General features: G+C 35.8%; 1 protein-coding gene across 1 annotated transcript; it reads left to right on the top strand.

Annotated features, from left to right (window-relative positions):
- Window positions 1–1,170: 1,170 nt before the first annotated feature.
- LOC110799988 (uncharacterized) lies at window positions 1,171–3,020 on the top strand. The gene has a single exon (XM_022005272.2). It carries the CDS (start codon window positions 1,471–1,473, stop codon window positions 2,665–2,667), a length of 1,197 nt encoding a protein of 398 aa, XP_021860964.1. The 5' UTR covers window positions 1,171–1,470; the 3' UTR covers window positions 2,668–3,020.
- The last annotated feature ends 14,994 nt before the right edge of the window (window positions 3,021–18,014 follow it).

Genomic DNA, 18,014 nt, shown 5'->3' with positions numbered 1-18,014 from the left:
TAATTAACTTTTTCTTTTTTCTTTGGGAGAAGGAATTCTTGTAATTTTTCTTGGATTGAACTTGTGTAGAACTTAATACATCGATGTTCAACAATTTAATGTTTTTAGCAAATATCAAAAATAAATTGGAAGATTTATAGGTCAGTTGAGATTAAACTACCTAGTATGGTCTTCGGGTTCAGCCGGCCAGTTGGGTAGGAAGAAATTGAGGTAGGATATAACATTGAAATAGAAAAAGAGTCGTCCGAGTAGGAATAAAGTGAGGTAGGATATAAACTATCTTGAAATAGAACCATATTAATACATACTAACTACAATAAGCAATCTTTTAGATGTCACCGGATACAATTATGTCATTTATGTGTGCGTCACAATACTTCTTAAGGTTGGTGATTTCAGGAATAATCGACATAAGTTTTACACAACGGGTAGGTAAGCAAGTTATCATGATTAGCTGGTTCATCAATAATCAAATAGTTAAAACATGAAAAATGGACTAATGTGTCACGGACAAGCCTTTTTACCGTCCGCGCAACGCCAAAAATCTCTGAGACTTGATACAGATCAGACTTCCCATATTCGCAACAAGCATTTAACCTAGAGAAAACAATACATAATGATACAGAGTAATAACCTATGCATTAGTGCAGGCACACAAGGTGTGGGAGTTGATAGTTGCCTCATACGAGACTCGACGAAAGCCATAACATCTGGAAAAATAACAACACGTGATATATAGACTATTATTACGACTAACCATCACATACTTGTTATTCACCCTTTTAGACATTTTTACATAGCATATCGATAATAAACCATATGAATTGTACTCGAGAACAGTTTGATTGGTGAACAAGTAATCTTTGTCCATTTTTAAATCCAAACTAAAAAGTATTGATTAAATGTATACCAAATATGAACATGAAATATTAATATCAAATCCATTATCATACACACTAGATTTCCCTTTTATTCATCCCAATTAAAAGGCTTTATTGTTGCTTCCTCTCCCTCCTCAACCCAAACACAAACACCTAAAAGAAAAGGGTAAGCTAAAAAGTGGAAAAAGTAGACACAAAAATCAAAAACTTTTGGTGATGTTAAATTTTAAGACAAAACCACACAAACTAGATCAAAACCCACCAAACTTACCCCATTTCTCTTCCTAAATCTAAAAACAGCCTCATCAATTCACCATAATAAACCCAACACCACTCGTACGGAAAATCCCTTTTTAATAACTCCCCCACCCCTAAATTCCTAGGGCATTCTCGTTAATATACCCTTAATCTAAGGGCATTTTCATTTCAAACCGGCCCCTCCCTTTAGCTTCTTCTCCTTCCTTCTTCATCACTCATCATTTTCATCTCTCCTTCCCATAACATAACATAACATAACAAACAAACAACCTCCCCGTTTCTGCAACTCCAATACTCTTTTCTCTCACTCTCCTCTTCAACACAGAATACCATGGACACCAACCTCGAACCTCCAAACTCTACCTCTACCTCTACCACCACCGTTAATGGTAGTGGTTTTCTTTCTCCTCCGTCCCCGACAACACTTGACGAGGGGGACGACGACGAGTTCTATGTAGATGATAGTAACTGTTCAACGCCGTATGTTAGTGCGCCTTCTAGTCCAGGACGGTCTTACTATCCTTCTGGATTCTTCTACAGTGCTCCTGCTAGCCCCATGCATTTCGTCCTTGCTACTGCTCAGGCGAGATCCTCTGCCGGCGGTGGATTGATTCCGGCGACTTCTGACGCTTCGTCTTCTAACGGTTCGTTTGAGTTCGAGTTCTCCGCCCGATTTGACTCGCCTGCACCGGAGATCGGCCCGGCTATGTCGTCCGCTGATGAGTTATTTCTGAACGGTCAGATCCGTCCGATGAAGCTCTGCGCTCATTTACAGCGGCCGCAGAGGCTTCCCTCTCTGACATTGCTTGAATCTGAGAGAGAAGACGAGGAAGACGATGAGTTCGATGATGATGGAAAGAGCAATGTGTTTCAGAGGTCGAGGTTGAGGAATAGATCTCAACGGAGAAGAGCTCGTTCTCTCTCTCCTCTCCGAAGTACGGTGCCGTTGGAGTGGTACAGCTCAGAAGACGTCGTTTCGACTCCAAAGAAGGCGGCAGGAGAAAATGAGGACGGGGATGAAGGAGGTGAGAAGGAGAAGGATGGGGGAACTGAAAGTGAAGCGACGCCGTCGGGAAGTTCGTCGCGGTGTTCATCGGCGGGGAGGAGTTCGAAACGGTGGGTGTTTTTGAAGGATTTTCTGAGGAGCAAGAGTGAAGGAAGGAGTAACAATAAATTCTGGCATAATATTAACATGTCGTTTTCTCCGGCGAAGGAGAAGAGAGAGAAAGGGAACGGGAACGGTAATGTGAATGCAAACGAAAACGCAAATGCGGCGTCGTATTCGGAGGATAAAAAGTCAAAGAAGAAGGAACTTCCGGCAGCCAAGGGGAAGGGCGGTGCAGCCGGGAAAAGGAGGTCGGCGCATGAGGTGCACTACGCTGCGAACAGAGCTCAAGCAGAGGAGATGAGGAAGAAGACATTTTTACCCTACAGGCAAGGATTACTTGGTTGTTTAGGGTTTAATTCCAAGAGCTATGGGGCACTTAATGGCTTTGCTAGAGCCCTTAATCCTGTCTCCTCTAGGTGATATCATCATCATCATAATCAAAACACTAAACAAAAAAACCCAAATCAAGTCTATTGATTAATAGGGTTATTAAAAATATGTTAAAAAAAAGATTATTTTTGTATAGAGGATTTGATTTTCTTAATTTTCTCCTCCTTTGGTTTGAATTAGGCTCCCTTTTTTCTCTTTTGATTTGTGTATTTAGGTTAATACATGATTGTGTTCATGATTACAATTACAAAATGTGTAGATTATGATTGTTGGGTGCCTTCTCTTTTTGTCTTCTATGGAGGAGAGGATTGATTGTAGTAGCTTTTATTTTTGGTTTCTATGGTGGAAACATTTGGAAAAGAGGTTGTAGAGGGTTCTTTTTAGCTTTGTAGTTCCTATGATTGCTAGTACTAAATCATGAATCTATAAAGAGGCTTGTGAATTTGCAAAAATTCAAGTTTCACAACACCTTGATAACTTGATCACCTACATAGTAATTACTTTACTACCGTATTGGATTATAAAAACGAGTAACTTATTAGTCGAAATCAAAATCGTTCCATGTTTGAATGGGGTTTTAGGAGAAAATCAAAATCGTTCCATGATAATTTTTCTTGTGTTGTGTTTTTCTAATCCAAAATTTCTTTGTGTACTTTATCGATCTTATATGAACTTAATTTTGCTCATAAAATGCTTTCAAGTTTCGTATGCTTTCAAATCAAATCCCTTATAAAATATCGGACTAGTTTGGCACTTTGGTGCTACGGGTTCGTTCGGTATCACTGTCAGTTTTCAGTTATTGGTTTTACAAGTCATATGATTTATATTGATTCATGAACTAAAAAATAATCATATTTGTAGTAATCATGTTAATTTTGAAAATTGACAACAAAAAAACTTGATTTACTATTTGTGGTTTTTATATTTTGATTTTAGTTTGTAAAAAAAGAAAATTGGATAATGGATAGAGATCATGTGAACGGATGGTTAGAAAGAATGTTACTGCATCGGACTATGTCCGTTATGTTAGAATAAGGTGAAGGCAGTGATAAAATTCTTACACATTTTAATGTTTATGTTACTGTTACTGTTACTGTTACTGTTAGTTACTAGTCGGATTATTAAGAGGGAAAAATAACATGGGACAATATAGAGATGGTTCATATGGGGATTAATTGGATTACTATCAAATATGGAACGTTTAGAAAAAAGACTTGGAGAAAGTGGCCAAGTTCTAATTATTTGCACCACATGGTTCTGTCCCGAGTCTCATGTTAGTTGGAGACTTGGCAGGACTTTGATTTTGACTCTTTTACCGCAATGGAGCTTTCGGTAAAAAAATAATGGAACTTTTTACTTTCTTACTCCCTAAACTATCCCATTTTCGAAAAATCGCCCTTTCTAAGACCTATCTTTGGCCGGGTCGGGCTTTGGCAAAAATGGCTTGATTCGACCAAAGCATCAAGTCAAAAAATTTGTATCCATAATCTGTTATTTTGGGTTAAATTATCGAGGATTTTCGGACCGGGTCAAATTTTGAGATGCATAAAGCCAAAGACGGGGTTGAGTTTGGAACACGAGTGTTTTTCGAGTCAGAATAGCATATCGGGCTTTGAAAGTAGTTCGATTCGAACCAAAGCATCAGGTCAAAACTTCGTGTTTAAAACCCGCTATTTTGGGTCAAAATATCGGTGGTTTTCGGACGGGCTTGGCTCGATAATTAATCAAACCCTGTCCAAACTGGAGTGTTTTCCGAGTCAGGATAACAGACCGGGCTTTGGCAAAAGCAGCCTGCTTCGGGCCAACCTGCGTGTACACAATCCGCTTTTTACGGATCTAAATATCAGAACTAGTCACATTTTGAGATGCATAGGGCCCAAAAGTAGTAGAACATATTGGACGCAGCCGGGTGCACCGTGCACCCTCTTATATTTCCCCCTTACACGCAGGCCCGGCCCTGGGGGGCAACCGCCCAGGGCCCCGCGTAGAAAGGGGCCCTTAATTTCAGTTCGACAGTTTTATATAACAAGTAATAAAAACTGCAGCAAAATAATGAAGAAGTTTGTAGCGCAGTTGGTTTAAAAGGAATGTTTGCGTAGGAAGATTGTAAGATCGATACTCCTTGGGGGGTTTTTACCATTCATTTTGCTTAGATTTTCTACTTGGGCAGTTGGGCTTACCCAAAAATGATTCTCTTTTGCTTTTTAACTCACTTCTTCATAGTCCAGCCCCGAATTGCTTTATGCATTTCTTCAATTTTTTTAAAATTTTTCTATAGCTATATAAGTATGATGTTTACGGAGTACTACTTAAAACGTAAAGCACATAAGGAGTACAATATTTACATTCAAATCATTTTGCAAATATACTACAGTAAATTATTAATTAGGAGTATTTTAATTTTAGCACGTTAAATATTAAAATTTGGTTTGACATCTATGTACTAAGGGCCCCTGTCTAATATTTCGCCCCGGGCCCATAAAAGATCAGGAACGGCCCTGCTTACACGTGAGGAGATATGTAGATGAATCACTAAAGGGCATAAAAATCCTTGGGTGCATAAAACCCCCGAGTGTACCTAATAATTTTCACAAAAGTAGGGCGGGTTTGGCTCAATAACCTGGCCCAAGATTTCTATCTGAACCCGGGTGTTATCAAGGTCAGCCCAGCAAACCGGGCTGCCTATAATCAGCTCTACCTTCTCTATTTTAACTTGTGAAAGTTTTCCGCAATTTTTATGGTGCCACCGTTATATCGGATTGGACGGCCGGACTTGTGAATGTGAGTGGTAATAGTGATATATGTCTTTTATAAAAAGAAAAAAAAATGGTATATGTCGGTATGAGCAACGATATGATGCATAATGTTTAACTTGTATATTTGCATGGCTTTTGTGGTGGTTGGGGAGTTGAATGTGATAGGGAATGGGAATGACCCATATAATATTTGTCTTTGTTTAGATTGATTAATTGATATTTTTTTGGTTGTATTGGGAGTTTGTTGATGATAAGTAGCTAGCTCTTACTTAATTAGTTTACTTGTTCTTTTAGGAAAGGTCATTTTTATTTGTTCTGTAGCAATTTAGAAAATAAGGTTATGAAAGAGAGTAGGTTAGATTAGTTTGGTTGGTGGTAAAGGATTTGTGTTACATTACATAACACAGTGTTCAACTTTATAACATATGGTAGGGTTTCTTATAATACCTGTCTTAGAAAATGACATTTAAGGGATCTTGGTGATTTAACAAAACAATTACTGTACTTGATTATTGTTTTACATGTTTGTTGTTATCCCCCCAATTCCCCAAGCTCTTGTAAATAAAAAGTTGATAAATTTCAATCAAATACTATAAAAGTTACTCCGAACTTGATTAGAAAAAGGTGACAAATTTCTTGGCTAAGAGTATATTCTAAATGTTACATGGCTATCATTTTCAAGTAAAAGGTCAATTAAAATTTGTTTTACGCTTTTACCGGTTAGGCTTTGTTTGGTTAATATGAAAGAGGTCATACCGAATCAATATTTATCACAGGTTAGTCAGTCCATTTAAACAAATCTTTGTTTGAGCCACTCTCATACAGTTCAAGGCTTTGTTTGGTTAATGTGAAAGGGATCATACTGAACCAGTATCTATCACAGGTTAGCCGGACCAGCTACACATATCTTCGTTTGAGCCACTCCCATGCATTTAGAGGTTTTGTTTGGTTAATGTGAAAGAGATCATACCGAACCAGTATCTATCACAGGTTAGTCAGTCCAACTGCACGGATCTTCGTTTGAGCCACTCTCATACATTTCGCAATTGATGAGTTCAATCCTGTGACCTTCAAGTCACATGGAGAGTTACCACCAACTTGTGTGGATTGGAAAAGATTGAAACAAACAAACCTTTAATCTAATACGGAGTAAATTGAATTTGAGATGCTTTGAAACAAGCGAGAATTGAAGAATTTATAGACCTGGGACAATAAAAACATGGAGTTTGGCCGTTTGGGGGGCTTTCATGAATTTGGAAAATTGGCCATTAAATGTAATTGCCTACAGGGTACAAATGACAGTTACTTTATTTTGGTTCATTTACTGAACTGTTTACCTTGGTAAATATAAAATATGTAGGTGAAATGTAATGAAGGAGTAATTGATAACAGAAATTTATTTAGGAGCATTTCCCTATTTTGCTCCCTTTTTAAAAATGTATGGTTACATTTCGTTCCATTTTAAAACATCCTGCTACCATAAACCAATGCCAGTTTTAGATAAATGGTCAGTGTCATGGATTTATGGCCTTATGGAGTTATGGGTACTTGGGTAGTAGTGGTACCGTAGTAATGTAAGTTTGTAGTAGTAGTATTGGGTAGTCTTGTACGAGGTACGAGTAATAAATTTGAAATCAATTAAATTTTCGACTATTCCATGCCCGTGATTATTTAAAAATGTCTAGAATTTAACTCATTTAATTAATGCGATTTTAGCTTAATGGTTAAATTTGAGCGCGCATCCAAATATGATACGTTATAGGGGCAAAACTGACCTCCATCTCCCATTTGTAATTTGTATCCCCTTATTACTCATTCGCACCAACATAATTTCCCCAATTTATAGTGGAAAACTACCCTTATGAGTTATGACCACACTCCTTTTACTCACGGCTGATCCTTTCTTCCTTCACCACCACCACTAATTAATTATAAAGCTTTAACAAATAATTGTTTCCTGTAAATTTTTTGTTAGGAGGCCATGTATGTTACGGCTAGGAACAGTTGAATTTTGGTTAGGAAGCCAAGCCACGTATATTATGTTCTTAGTATTTGCATTAAATAACGTAAATTATTTAGATAGGAATAATCTTACAAACGAATTTAAATGATTTGTTTAAGTTGTGGATATTTGGATAATTTATTGGAGACCATGGAGGGATTAGACTTGTGTTTAGACTTGTTCATTTACTCAGTATTTAACACAGAGCTTTAACCATGCTTGTTTATGAACGCATTGCATTGTTTAAGTCTTTATTGCATCAAATGGAAATTAATACGAGTATTAAGATAAGTTTAGATAAATAATTCCAAATAAACTATGACACTCACATACTCCGTACTTACTTATACAAGTTGAATTCAACAAATTCCACAACGGAAAAAGTTTACTATGGAGTACTACATATAAAGATTATAGAAAAGAAGAAATCGAAAGTGTTTGAGAGAAAATTAGGGAAGCAAAATTTTGTAATTAGATTTCTTGAAGAAAAAGACAGCCCAAGTGTGCCTTATATACATGACAAAAACTACCTCTAACTAACTTCTAACTACCTCTAACAAACTTTGTAATAAAATAATAATATAAATAATTGACTCTCCTATACTCCCCCTTCAAGCTGGACTTTGGATACAAGTCCAAACTTGGTAGAAAGAATGCGATGTTGTGAGGAAGCAAGAGGCTTGGTTAGAAGATCAGCAAGTTGGTGTGTGCTTGATACATGAGCTGTTTTGATGAAACCACTTTCAACTTGCTCACGAACATAATGCATCTCTCTTTTCAGATGCTTTGTTTTGTCATGGAACATAGGATTCTGAGCAAGATGCTCATCTGAAGTGTTATCACAATACAAACTGATAGGCAAAGAGATGATGACATGAAGATCTTCAAGCAACCCCTGAATCCATACAAGCTCACTAGTAGTAGCTGACATGCTCCTGTATTCAGCTTCAGCAGATGACTTGCTCACACTACGCTGCTTCTTGGTTTTCCAAGAAATTAAATTATTGCCAAGGAACACTGCATATGAACTGAGTGATCTGCTACTGAATTGACATGAACTCCAATCAGCATCACTATATGCAGACAGATCAAGACTGGAATCAGCTGAATACCATGAGCCACTATCCATAGTTCCCTTTAGATACTTGAGAACATGGAGAGCAGCTTTCAAATGTGGAACCCTTGGTGAATTAACAAACTGACTGAGATGCTGCACACTATAAGAAATGTCTGGCCTTGTGATTCCTAGAAACAGAAGCCTGCCAACAAGTCTTCTATACACATTATTAGGATCATCTAGGAGATCTCCCTCAGTGATAGAAAGTTTTAAACCACAAGGCAAAGGAGCAGAAGCAGCATTACAATCCTCCATATCAGAATCCTTAAGAATGTCATTGATATATTTCTTCTGGGACAGAAAAATACCCTTAGGATTTCTATGCACCTCTATGCCAAGAAAATAAGAGAGAAGTCCAAGATCCTTTATTGTGAATGCTTGATCAAGTAGACTTTTCACATGTTGTATTTGAGACACAGAAGTACCAGTAACCAGAATGTCATCAACATAAACCAGAATCACCAGAAATTCCTCATCAAGTGTTCTGGTGAACAAAGAATAGTCCTGCTTGGATTGTTCAAAATGTAACGTTTTCAAGAATTTGCTCAGTTCCTTATTCGATCCATTGTCTGGAAGCCTGTCTTAGGCCATAAATAGACCTTTTCAGCTTACAAACTTCCCCTGAATGAGCTTTGGTGTAACTAGGACGAGGTTTCATGTATACTTCCTCATCAATGAACCCATGCAAAAAAGCATTGTTCACATCTAACTGAAACAAATCCCAACCTTTTACAGCAGCTAGGGCAATAACAATCCTCACAGTGGCTAATTTAGCAACTGGTGAAAAAGTTTGTGTAAAATCTCTCCCCTCAACCTGCTGATAACCAATTGCAACCAACCTTGCCTTATATCTATCAATGGTGTAATTTGGATTGAGTTTAGTTATGTAGACACATTTGGAACCAATTGCCTTTTTACCTTCAGGTAATTGGGTAAGTTCCCATGTGTCATTGCTCTCAAGGGCATCTATTTCTTTGCTCATTGCTTGCACCCAATTGTTGTCATCTTTGGCTTGAATATAGAATTTAAGAAGGCAAAACAGAAAATGCCAAAGATTCCCAAATATCAAAGCTGTCAAGAGCCATAGCCAATAGCTAAGAATCATCATTGTCAACATCAGGAGAACAAGAACTCACAGAAAAAGTGAGAGATTCACTGCTAGAAGACATATAAGTATGCCTATGAGGAACATAACCACCAACAAAATCTTTCAAAACAGTAAAGGGTTTAATTTGTCTTGGTGGTGGTTTGACAACTGTTTCAGGAACAAGAATGGAAGGAGATACATGAGGGGAAGGAGTAGATAAGGAGTTATTTGGTTCAGATTGAAAAGAATGGTTTGTAGATATAGAAGGTGAATGATTTATAGATATATGAGGTGAAGAAATATGAGTGAGAGACAACAAATTGTCTGAATCAAAATGTTGGTTGGTGTTTGGATCAGAATCAGAAGAAGAAGAAGAACCAGATGAGAAAGTGTGAGGTGGAGATTGATCATCTGAAGAAAAATTATGTGTGACAGAATTGTCAGTAGGATTTACAACATTAGTGCCAAAGTTTACTATAGGAGCAATAGGAGAGACTGATGTAGAAGAAGATTTTACAACCTTGTAGGGAAATATAGTCTCAAAGAAGATTACATCTCTGGAAACAAATACAGTATGATTATCTAAATCATACAGTTTAAAGGCTTTAAACCCAACAGGATAACCAAGAAAGATGCATCTCTTTGTTCTTGAATCAAACTTATCTTTCTTAACAGTTGTATTATAGGAAAAGCAAAGAGAACCAAAGACTCTTAGCCTATCATAAACTGCAGGGGTGTGAAACATGACCTCAAAAGGTGTTTTCTAGTTTAAAACCTTTGAAGGTATCTTGTTTAGCAAATGTGTGGCTGTGAGAACACACTCTCCCCAAAATTTCTTTGGAAGTCCAGCATGAAACCTTAATGCCCTAGAAATCTCAAGAAGACTTCTGTGTTTTCTTTCAACCCTTCCATTTTGTTGTGGAACATAGGGTGCACTCCTCTCATGTAGAATACCTTTGTTGGCAAACAAAGCTAAACAAGACTATTTAACAATTTCAGTTCCATTATCTGATCTGACCCTTTTGATTTTCTTATTAAATTGAGTCTCCACCATAGACACAAACTCAGAAATGACCTTTGCAACTTGCATTTTGTTATTTAACAAATAGGTCCATGTAACTCTGCATGCAACTTGCATTTTGTTATTTAACAAATAGGTCCATGTAACTCTGCTATGATCATCTAGCACAGTTAAGAAATAGGAAGCCCCATCTAGACTTCTAACCTTGTATGGTCCCCACAAATCTAGGTGAATCAAATCAAAACACTCAGAAGCTTTGCTGTCACTTTCATTAAATGGAAATTTGTGCTGCTTTGAACTACAACATACACCACAATTATATTCTGTAATATTTCTGCAATACTCAGCATTAACATGCTTCATTTTTTACAAGGATGCATGACCTAGTCTAGCATGTAACAAGTCAAGATTGTCTCTGCGACCAACTCTAGTTTTAGAAACACTAGTGGCAGTCTTTTTTGGTAAGCTAATCATATGTACATCAGCAATAGTTCCCTCAACTACATTAGCAACTGTATTGCAGTCTGATTCTTGACAAACAACATCAGATTTATTTACAACCTTTGATTGTCTGTTCTCTGTATGTGTGACAAAGTAATAGAGACCTTGTATCCTTTTTCCAGCACCAAGCACCATGGAATTAGAGGGGTCCTGGAAACAATATCCACTTCCATTAAATGTAACATTCACACCAGTTTGTTCAATCAATTTTCCAATTGATAATAAATTATGTTTGAAGCCCTTGACTAACAGAACATTTGTCAACAATAACTTGTCAGTCAGGTATGTATCACCCATGATATCAACACTCAATTGAGCTCCATCTGGTAATCCTACCTTAATAGGTGCATTAATGACTCTTTTGTTTATCAAGATGCTTTCATCATATGTCATGTGATCACATGCACCAGAATCAACAATCCAAAGACACTTATCATGTAGGTTATTCACAGCACAATTGAAGGAATGGGATATTATACCTGCATAGTTTGCATAGGAACAATTAGCTCCAGCAGCATCAGCATTTTGCATTTGCTTGCCCTTCATTACTTTCATTACTTCCTGACAGATCACATTCAGCATCTCACTACTCACACCTCCAGTGTCCTCAATTGTATCATCCAGAGGAGTGTCTCCAGTTGCATTGGTTTGAACATTAGCAGCAAGCCTGTCTCCATGTGACTGAGAATTTTTGGAAGCTTTGATGGAATTGTACCACTCAGAATAACCAATAAGTTTGAAACACTGATCTGATGTGTGTCCCTTTCGTTTGCAATGTGTACACACTCTATACATCCTTTCCTTCTTCAAATCCTTCCAATCTCTCTTTCCAGAACTACCACCAAATCTCTGAAACTGTCCACTCTTGTGAGTTTGTGCAGCCATAGCACTGCTACTCAAAACAGTTGTGTCAGATGTTATATTGCTCATTTCTTTCTGTTTTTCTATTTGCTGAGTTATAGCAAATATTCGATTAATTGTTGGCAAAGGATCCATAGCTAACACATTAGTGACAGTACCTTCATAACCTCCATTCAAACCAAGCAAAAACTTCATCATTTTATCTTCTTCCTCAAATTCAGCAACCTTTTTCAAGAACATACAACTTCATGAACTTAGAGCTCCAAGTGCAAGTAGGAAAAGCTCTCAAGTTCTGCATTTCATCCCAAAGTTTCTTCAATTTGCCATAGTATGTAACTATGGTCAGATTTTCTTGAGTGAGATTATCTATTCCCTTCTTTAACTGATAAATCAAAGGTCCATTAGATTGACCAAATCTTTCAGTTAATTCCTTCCACAATTCCACATCATTATCTATATAACCAAAATCATCAGCAAGCTCACTATTCATAGAACTCAAAATCTAGCTTACTACCATAAAATCTGCTCGTTTCCATTTAGGATAATCCTTGTGATTAACAGCTGGCTTCAGTATATCGCCATTAATGAAACCTTCTTTGTTTTTAGCTACTAAAGCTCGATCTCCTAACATTTCTGCTCCAACGAATGAAATTCATTCCATTGAATACTACAACAACTAAAAAAGAGGTTGGATTATCCGAACTAGCAACAGAATAAGGATCAAAATTACCTCCATTGTTTGATTGAGAAGTTGAGTTTTCAGAATTGCCAGTCTCCATTTCGATCGAAAATCAACTGATTATCACTATCTTGATGCAGAATCAAAAACTTGCGCAAGAAACTTCGCAATCGAAATCGCCAGAAATTTCGCAGCAATCACTTCGAAAAATCACACAATTGTGCAGAAACAATTGTGGATAAATTCAAAACCTAAATCTCAGAAGAGATTCAACTCTGATACCATATATGAAAAAGAAGAAATCGAAAGTGTTTGAGAGAAAATTATGGAAGCAGAATTTTGTAATTAGATTTCTTGAAGAAAAAGAAAGCCCAAGTGTGCCTTATATACATGACAGAAACTACCTCTAACTAACTTCTAACTACCTCTAACAAACTTTGTAATAAAATAATAATATAAATAATTGACTCTCCTATAAAGATCAACCATGATGTCCACGTTCATATAAATATATTTTGTTTTTTTTGGCTACAAAGAAAAATAAAACAATACTTTGCATCCCAAACAATTAATTGATATTATTAAAACCAGGTTGCCGGAAAGGAATTGAAAATAAAACAAGGATGGAGAATTGATACTATGAACTTTAACTCATTATTTGAGTGCAAATGATAACCCTAGAGAATGTACTCCGTATTTCCTAATTAAGTACACTTGAAAGATGAGAGAGTGAGATTGAGAGTGTATCACCTAATTAAGTAATTAAGTAATTAACCCTAGAGAATGTATCATCTAAGTAATAAGTAATCATCATGAGGATGTCAATGAAACTAGGGTACATTGCTTGGACAAACTCTTAACCTAGTGAATAGTGACGATTTGAGGTGACTTATCCCGTTTACATTTTGCAACTAGATACCTTCTTGCATATGTACAAATGTGAATGATTCAACTAGCTAATTTTAAACTCCAGGAGAATAGACCTATGATCTAATAACAACAACAAATTTTTAGCCTTGATACGCGCTACAAAATTAATCTAAAATTTGATACATTTTTCATCAATCTCTTATTTTCTATTCCATGAATTCTAGATCTTTTGTTAGACGGTGTAACCAATTAACTTTACCGTTCTTTTTTATTATACCATACCTGATATAGTGAGTTAAAACACCAAAAACTTTATTTAACAAGAACTTACCTTCATATACAAGGGATGAAGGGAGTATTATTAGAGGGCCCAAAGAAGTCCTTCTCCAAAAGGGTTCCATGATATTTCAAAAGAATCCTGACACAGAAACTATTCTACTCACAAATATCAAATACGGACCCATTTGGCCATTTCCAACAAGAAAAGTAAAGCCTCCATCAATCAATTATTGTTCTTTCCTAAACTTAAACCCGTTAAAATCTAACACACAAAACATCACATTATAATACATCAATAAAAGATGAAAGAGCAAGAGTTAATTAAACATTTAAACACAATATAATGCTAAGAGGACACTCCCCCTTATTGTCATTAATTTAAGGTGGAATCTCGTTTAGACTTGTAAAACAGATTTTTTATCTTAGTGACAGATACAACCCAGGTCTGTATTTAACATATAAAAGCACTTACCCTACTCAACTTCATGGTATGTCCCATTTGTTTAAAGATACTAAGAAATGCAGCATCATCGAATGCTAAATAATGCAAAACTTCTAACATATCGACAAATACTTGGGCCATATGATTAGACTGAAGCCTATTGACTTTACATTTTTACAAGTTTTTTTTTATTTCTCATACTCAAAGTTTACAGTTTTACGTGATCGAACCAATTGCGTCTGACTAAACATTATATTGTAGCCTTTTTTTAAGGTTAGTTTTTCAGAGAATCTACTTTCAAATCATATGCTTTCCTGTACTAATACTATTGATATTTACAGTAAATTTTTGTTTGCCATACTCCTAAAGCTGTTAAGTTATTGAGTAGTGATGATCGATTATTGAGTACTAATACTATTGCTATTTACAATTTCCTCGATTATGGCCCTGTTTGATGTTAGTTGTTAGCTGATTTGACTAGATGTTAGCTATTTGTATGAACTGGCCGGTTTGACTATCTAGTTGAATTAATTGTTTGTATAAACTGTTTGGTAAATTAGTTGTTCAATATATAAAATGATCATTAACGACATTGATAAAATGATGTGAGTTTTTTTTTTTGGACAGATGTATGTTGTTAATTAAAGATTGCAATTTTAGACAATAATATGATAATGTTGTTATTTTACAGCTAATTCTCAAAAGTTCAAACCTCTAATACAAAATGCTCCTACATTGAGTTTTTTCAAAATTATCCTTTTCAACCCAAAACTCCCTTCCAAAACTCTTATAACCAAACACTAGCTCCTACTTCGTATTAGCTTCTTGAAATAGTCTATTTTATCCGAATCATCATTATCTTTTTTTCTCCAAACCTCTCATAATCAAACAGCCCTATACTTTTTTTCTTTTTGTGGTAATTATGGTAAATATTTACTTTTATTAACCAAAATAGTGAAACTCTTATGCAACATGCAAGCTCCTATCTACCCCTTCTACGAAGACAGTACACCTTAAGAAATGCTCCGAAACACAATTAACTAAAATCTCACACTCTAAAACTTTTCATACAAATAACATCTACTATAAACAAGAAACTATTCAGTAATTAAAGTCTTGAACTGAAGACGTAATTTAAAACAATTTAATTTGATCAACGATTTGCGTTGTATAAATTATATATTGGGTCATTAAATGAGGATCTAGAGCTAAATCGAATGGAATAATTGCTTAGTTAGTTGCTTAGAACATCTTCCTCGTCGACTAATGAAAATGAATTAAATAATTACGAGGCATATTCCTTTATAATATAGTTTGCCTATATACAAGAAGATGGTTCCCCTCGAAACAAGTAAAATACTACTATAATAACATGGAAAAGTAAATTAGATTCTACAAAGACGAGTCTTTACACAAAATATTCTTCATTATAATGAAATTTGTGGCAACATTTTGAAATATATATCTTTAAAATCATTCCAATAATAATAATAAAAGTAGTTGAGTTATTATTATTAAAAAGAAAAGCAAAGTAGATACTACCTACCAACAAACGGCAAATCCAAAACAATTCATAATTACCGGAAAAATCTAATCAAATTATTAGTAAACCATTTAGCAATATATTATTCATAATTTCCACTTAGAAATTAGTTGAAATTATTAATTGAACAAAACACCCTTGGTATATGTGGAGCATAGCCGCATAGGTTGAATTTGAAATGAGATCGATGTGACAACAAATGAAAACTTATATCGACAACTTATGTTATTGTTAGCTAAATAGCCAAGTGTTGGTCAAGTATGAGTTTGAAAACTACTATTGAAAACTACTATTAGAAACAACCATTTTACAATTGCTAACACATGTCTAATATTATTGTGTATTCGGCCCACACGTTGATACTTGATAGGTGTTGTGTGTGCATCATATATACCGGTCGCATGTACGTACTCTCGATCCGACGATTATGCGTGTTGTACTATAGTTTGTTACAAGCAAAACATATAAAGACTACTCGTATCATTTACCTCAAAAAAAACCTACTAAACTCTAACTAATTAATACTTCGACTTCGTAATTCAGATTCGATTCAGATCAGACCCTAATTCGAGGGAGTTTTTCCCATCAAATAATATTACGAACCTTAATTAATTAAGTTGGAACACCTCTCTTATACAGTAGATCGGACACCCGATCAAATCAATTATTGCCATATTACTATAATTATTAGTTGGAGTATGTGGTATTTGGAAAATAAGTGGCAGACATTAATACGGCAATAGGGGTTAGTTGGGATGTTGAGTTGTTGGGGGCAAATCAAACCCACACCTGCAGGTGCAGGCTGCACCTCTTACGGAACTCTCCCTTCTCTCTTCCCACGAAAATGATTTTACACCCAAAAATAATGAGAGTGCTACACAATTTATTATTTTAAATAGGGAATATTTATACAGTTCAACTGCATTACCTGAACATAATAATATACGGAGTAAACAATTGAACGTGTGACAAAATGGGATGCTACAACGTTCTACGTGACCCTTAACCAATTTTTTTGACAAACGTATCGTGTTGAATGTAAACTGGTTGAGAAACTTCTAACACTATTTTTCCAGCTCGTATCGAGTTTCATGTTGTGTTGAACCGTGTGTTTATATTATGTTTGTGTTGTATTTGTTGGTGTTGCTCCCTACAGTATTGTTATGTTTCACAGTTTCTTTGTCCCACATTGTCAAAATACAACTACCTGACCTCTTTTATATATGTCCCTACCCTATAGCAACCACAAACGGGACAAGGGCGTGTTGTGTGTGGGTGAGAGCCTTTTTAACTACTCGTCAAGAACTAATTTATTGCTTCCGTTTTTTGGCTGACCTTTTCTCTTTATATTCTCACCTTCCCATCCAGTACAAATACACAAATAGATATTCATCTTCTCCAAAAATGAAACCAAAAACTCAACATTGTTGTAAAATTGACTAAAGGTGTTCTCAGTCTGATTCTTCATCGTGCATCGAAGGGTTGGAGTCGTGTATCCCTAGGTCTGTTGCTACGAGTCCGCACGTACTTAGCGGAGAAAATTCGACTTTAGGGAAATGATTTTTGTCACACCACGACATTGTTACATATAAATTCGTTTAATTTCTCCTGTTATTTAGTCATAGTTCAGTATTATCACGTCGCGTCATGTTTTGTGAGCTCTAATCCTGAATTACTACTCTCTTCGAGAGTTCGATCCTTCTCATTGCAAAAATCAAAAAGTTGAACTATTTGGCGAGTGAATCGTGAGGATATGAGAAGTTTTTAAGGTAGAATTCATTGCACTGTCTTTTCTCTCTGTAGTTAATTAGTTGTTGGATGGAGCGTGTTCCCTTTCTCTCTTTAGTTAACTAGTTACGTTGTTGGACGGCAAGCGATCCCGTCCCCCAAATTAGCAAAACAAGTTTGTGAAATTGTAATTGGATTAATTTGTGGGATTAAGATTGGAATAATTTGTGAAATTATAATTTGTGAAAATAACTACGTTTGTAGTTGTAAGAGAAAATTCTTATGAAAATATAAATAAATTAGAGTACACTTAGGTATACCATTTCATGATGATTATGCCTGATCTATGAAAATTGATCGAAAAGGATGAAAATCTGATGACTGAAAAGATGGAAAAAAATTAGGCAAAGAGAATAGAGAACAGTGAAGGGGCGGACGGGACAGAGGGGAGTTAGGGTTGAAACTTGAAAGAAAGAGAAGAGAAAAAGAAA

Source organism: Spinacia oleracea, chromosome 4 (genome assembly GCF_020520425.1).
Source record: "Spinacia oleracea cultivar Varoflay chromosome 4, BTI_SOV_V1, whole genome shotgun sequence".
In the NCBI taxonomy this organism is placed as follows: Eukaryota; Viridiplantae; Streptophyta; class Magnoliopsida; order Caryophyllales; family Amaranthaceae; genus Spinacia; species Spinacia oleracea.
Note: the sequence above shows the minus strand (reverse complement) of the source record. Positions and strands in the feature narration are given on the sequence as shown.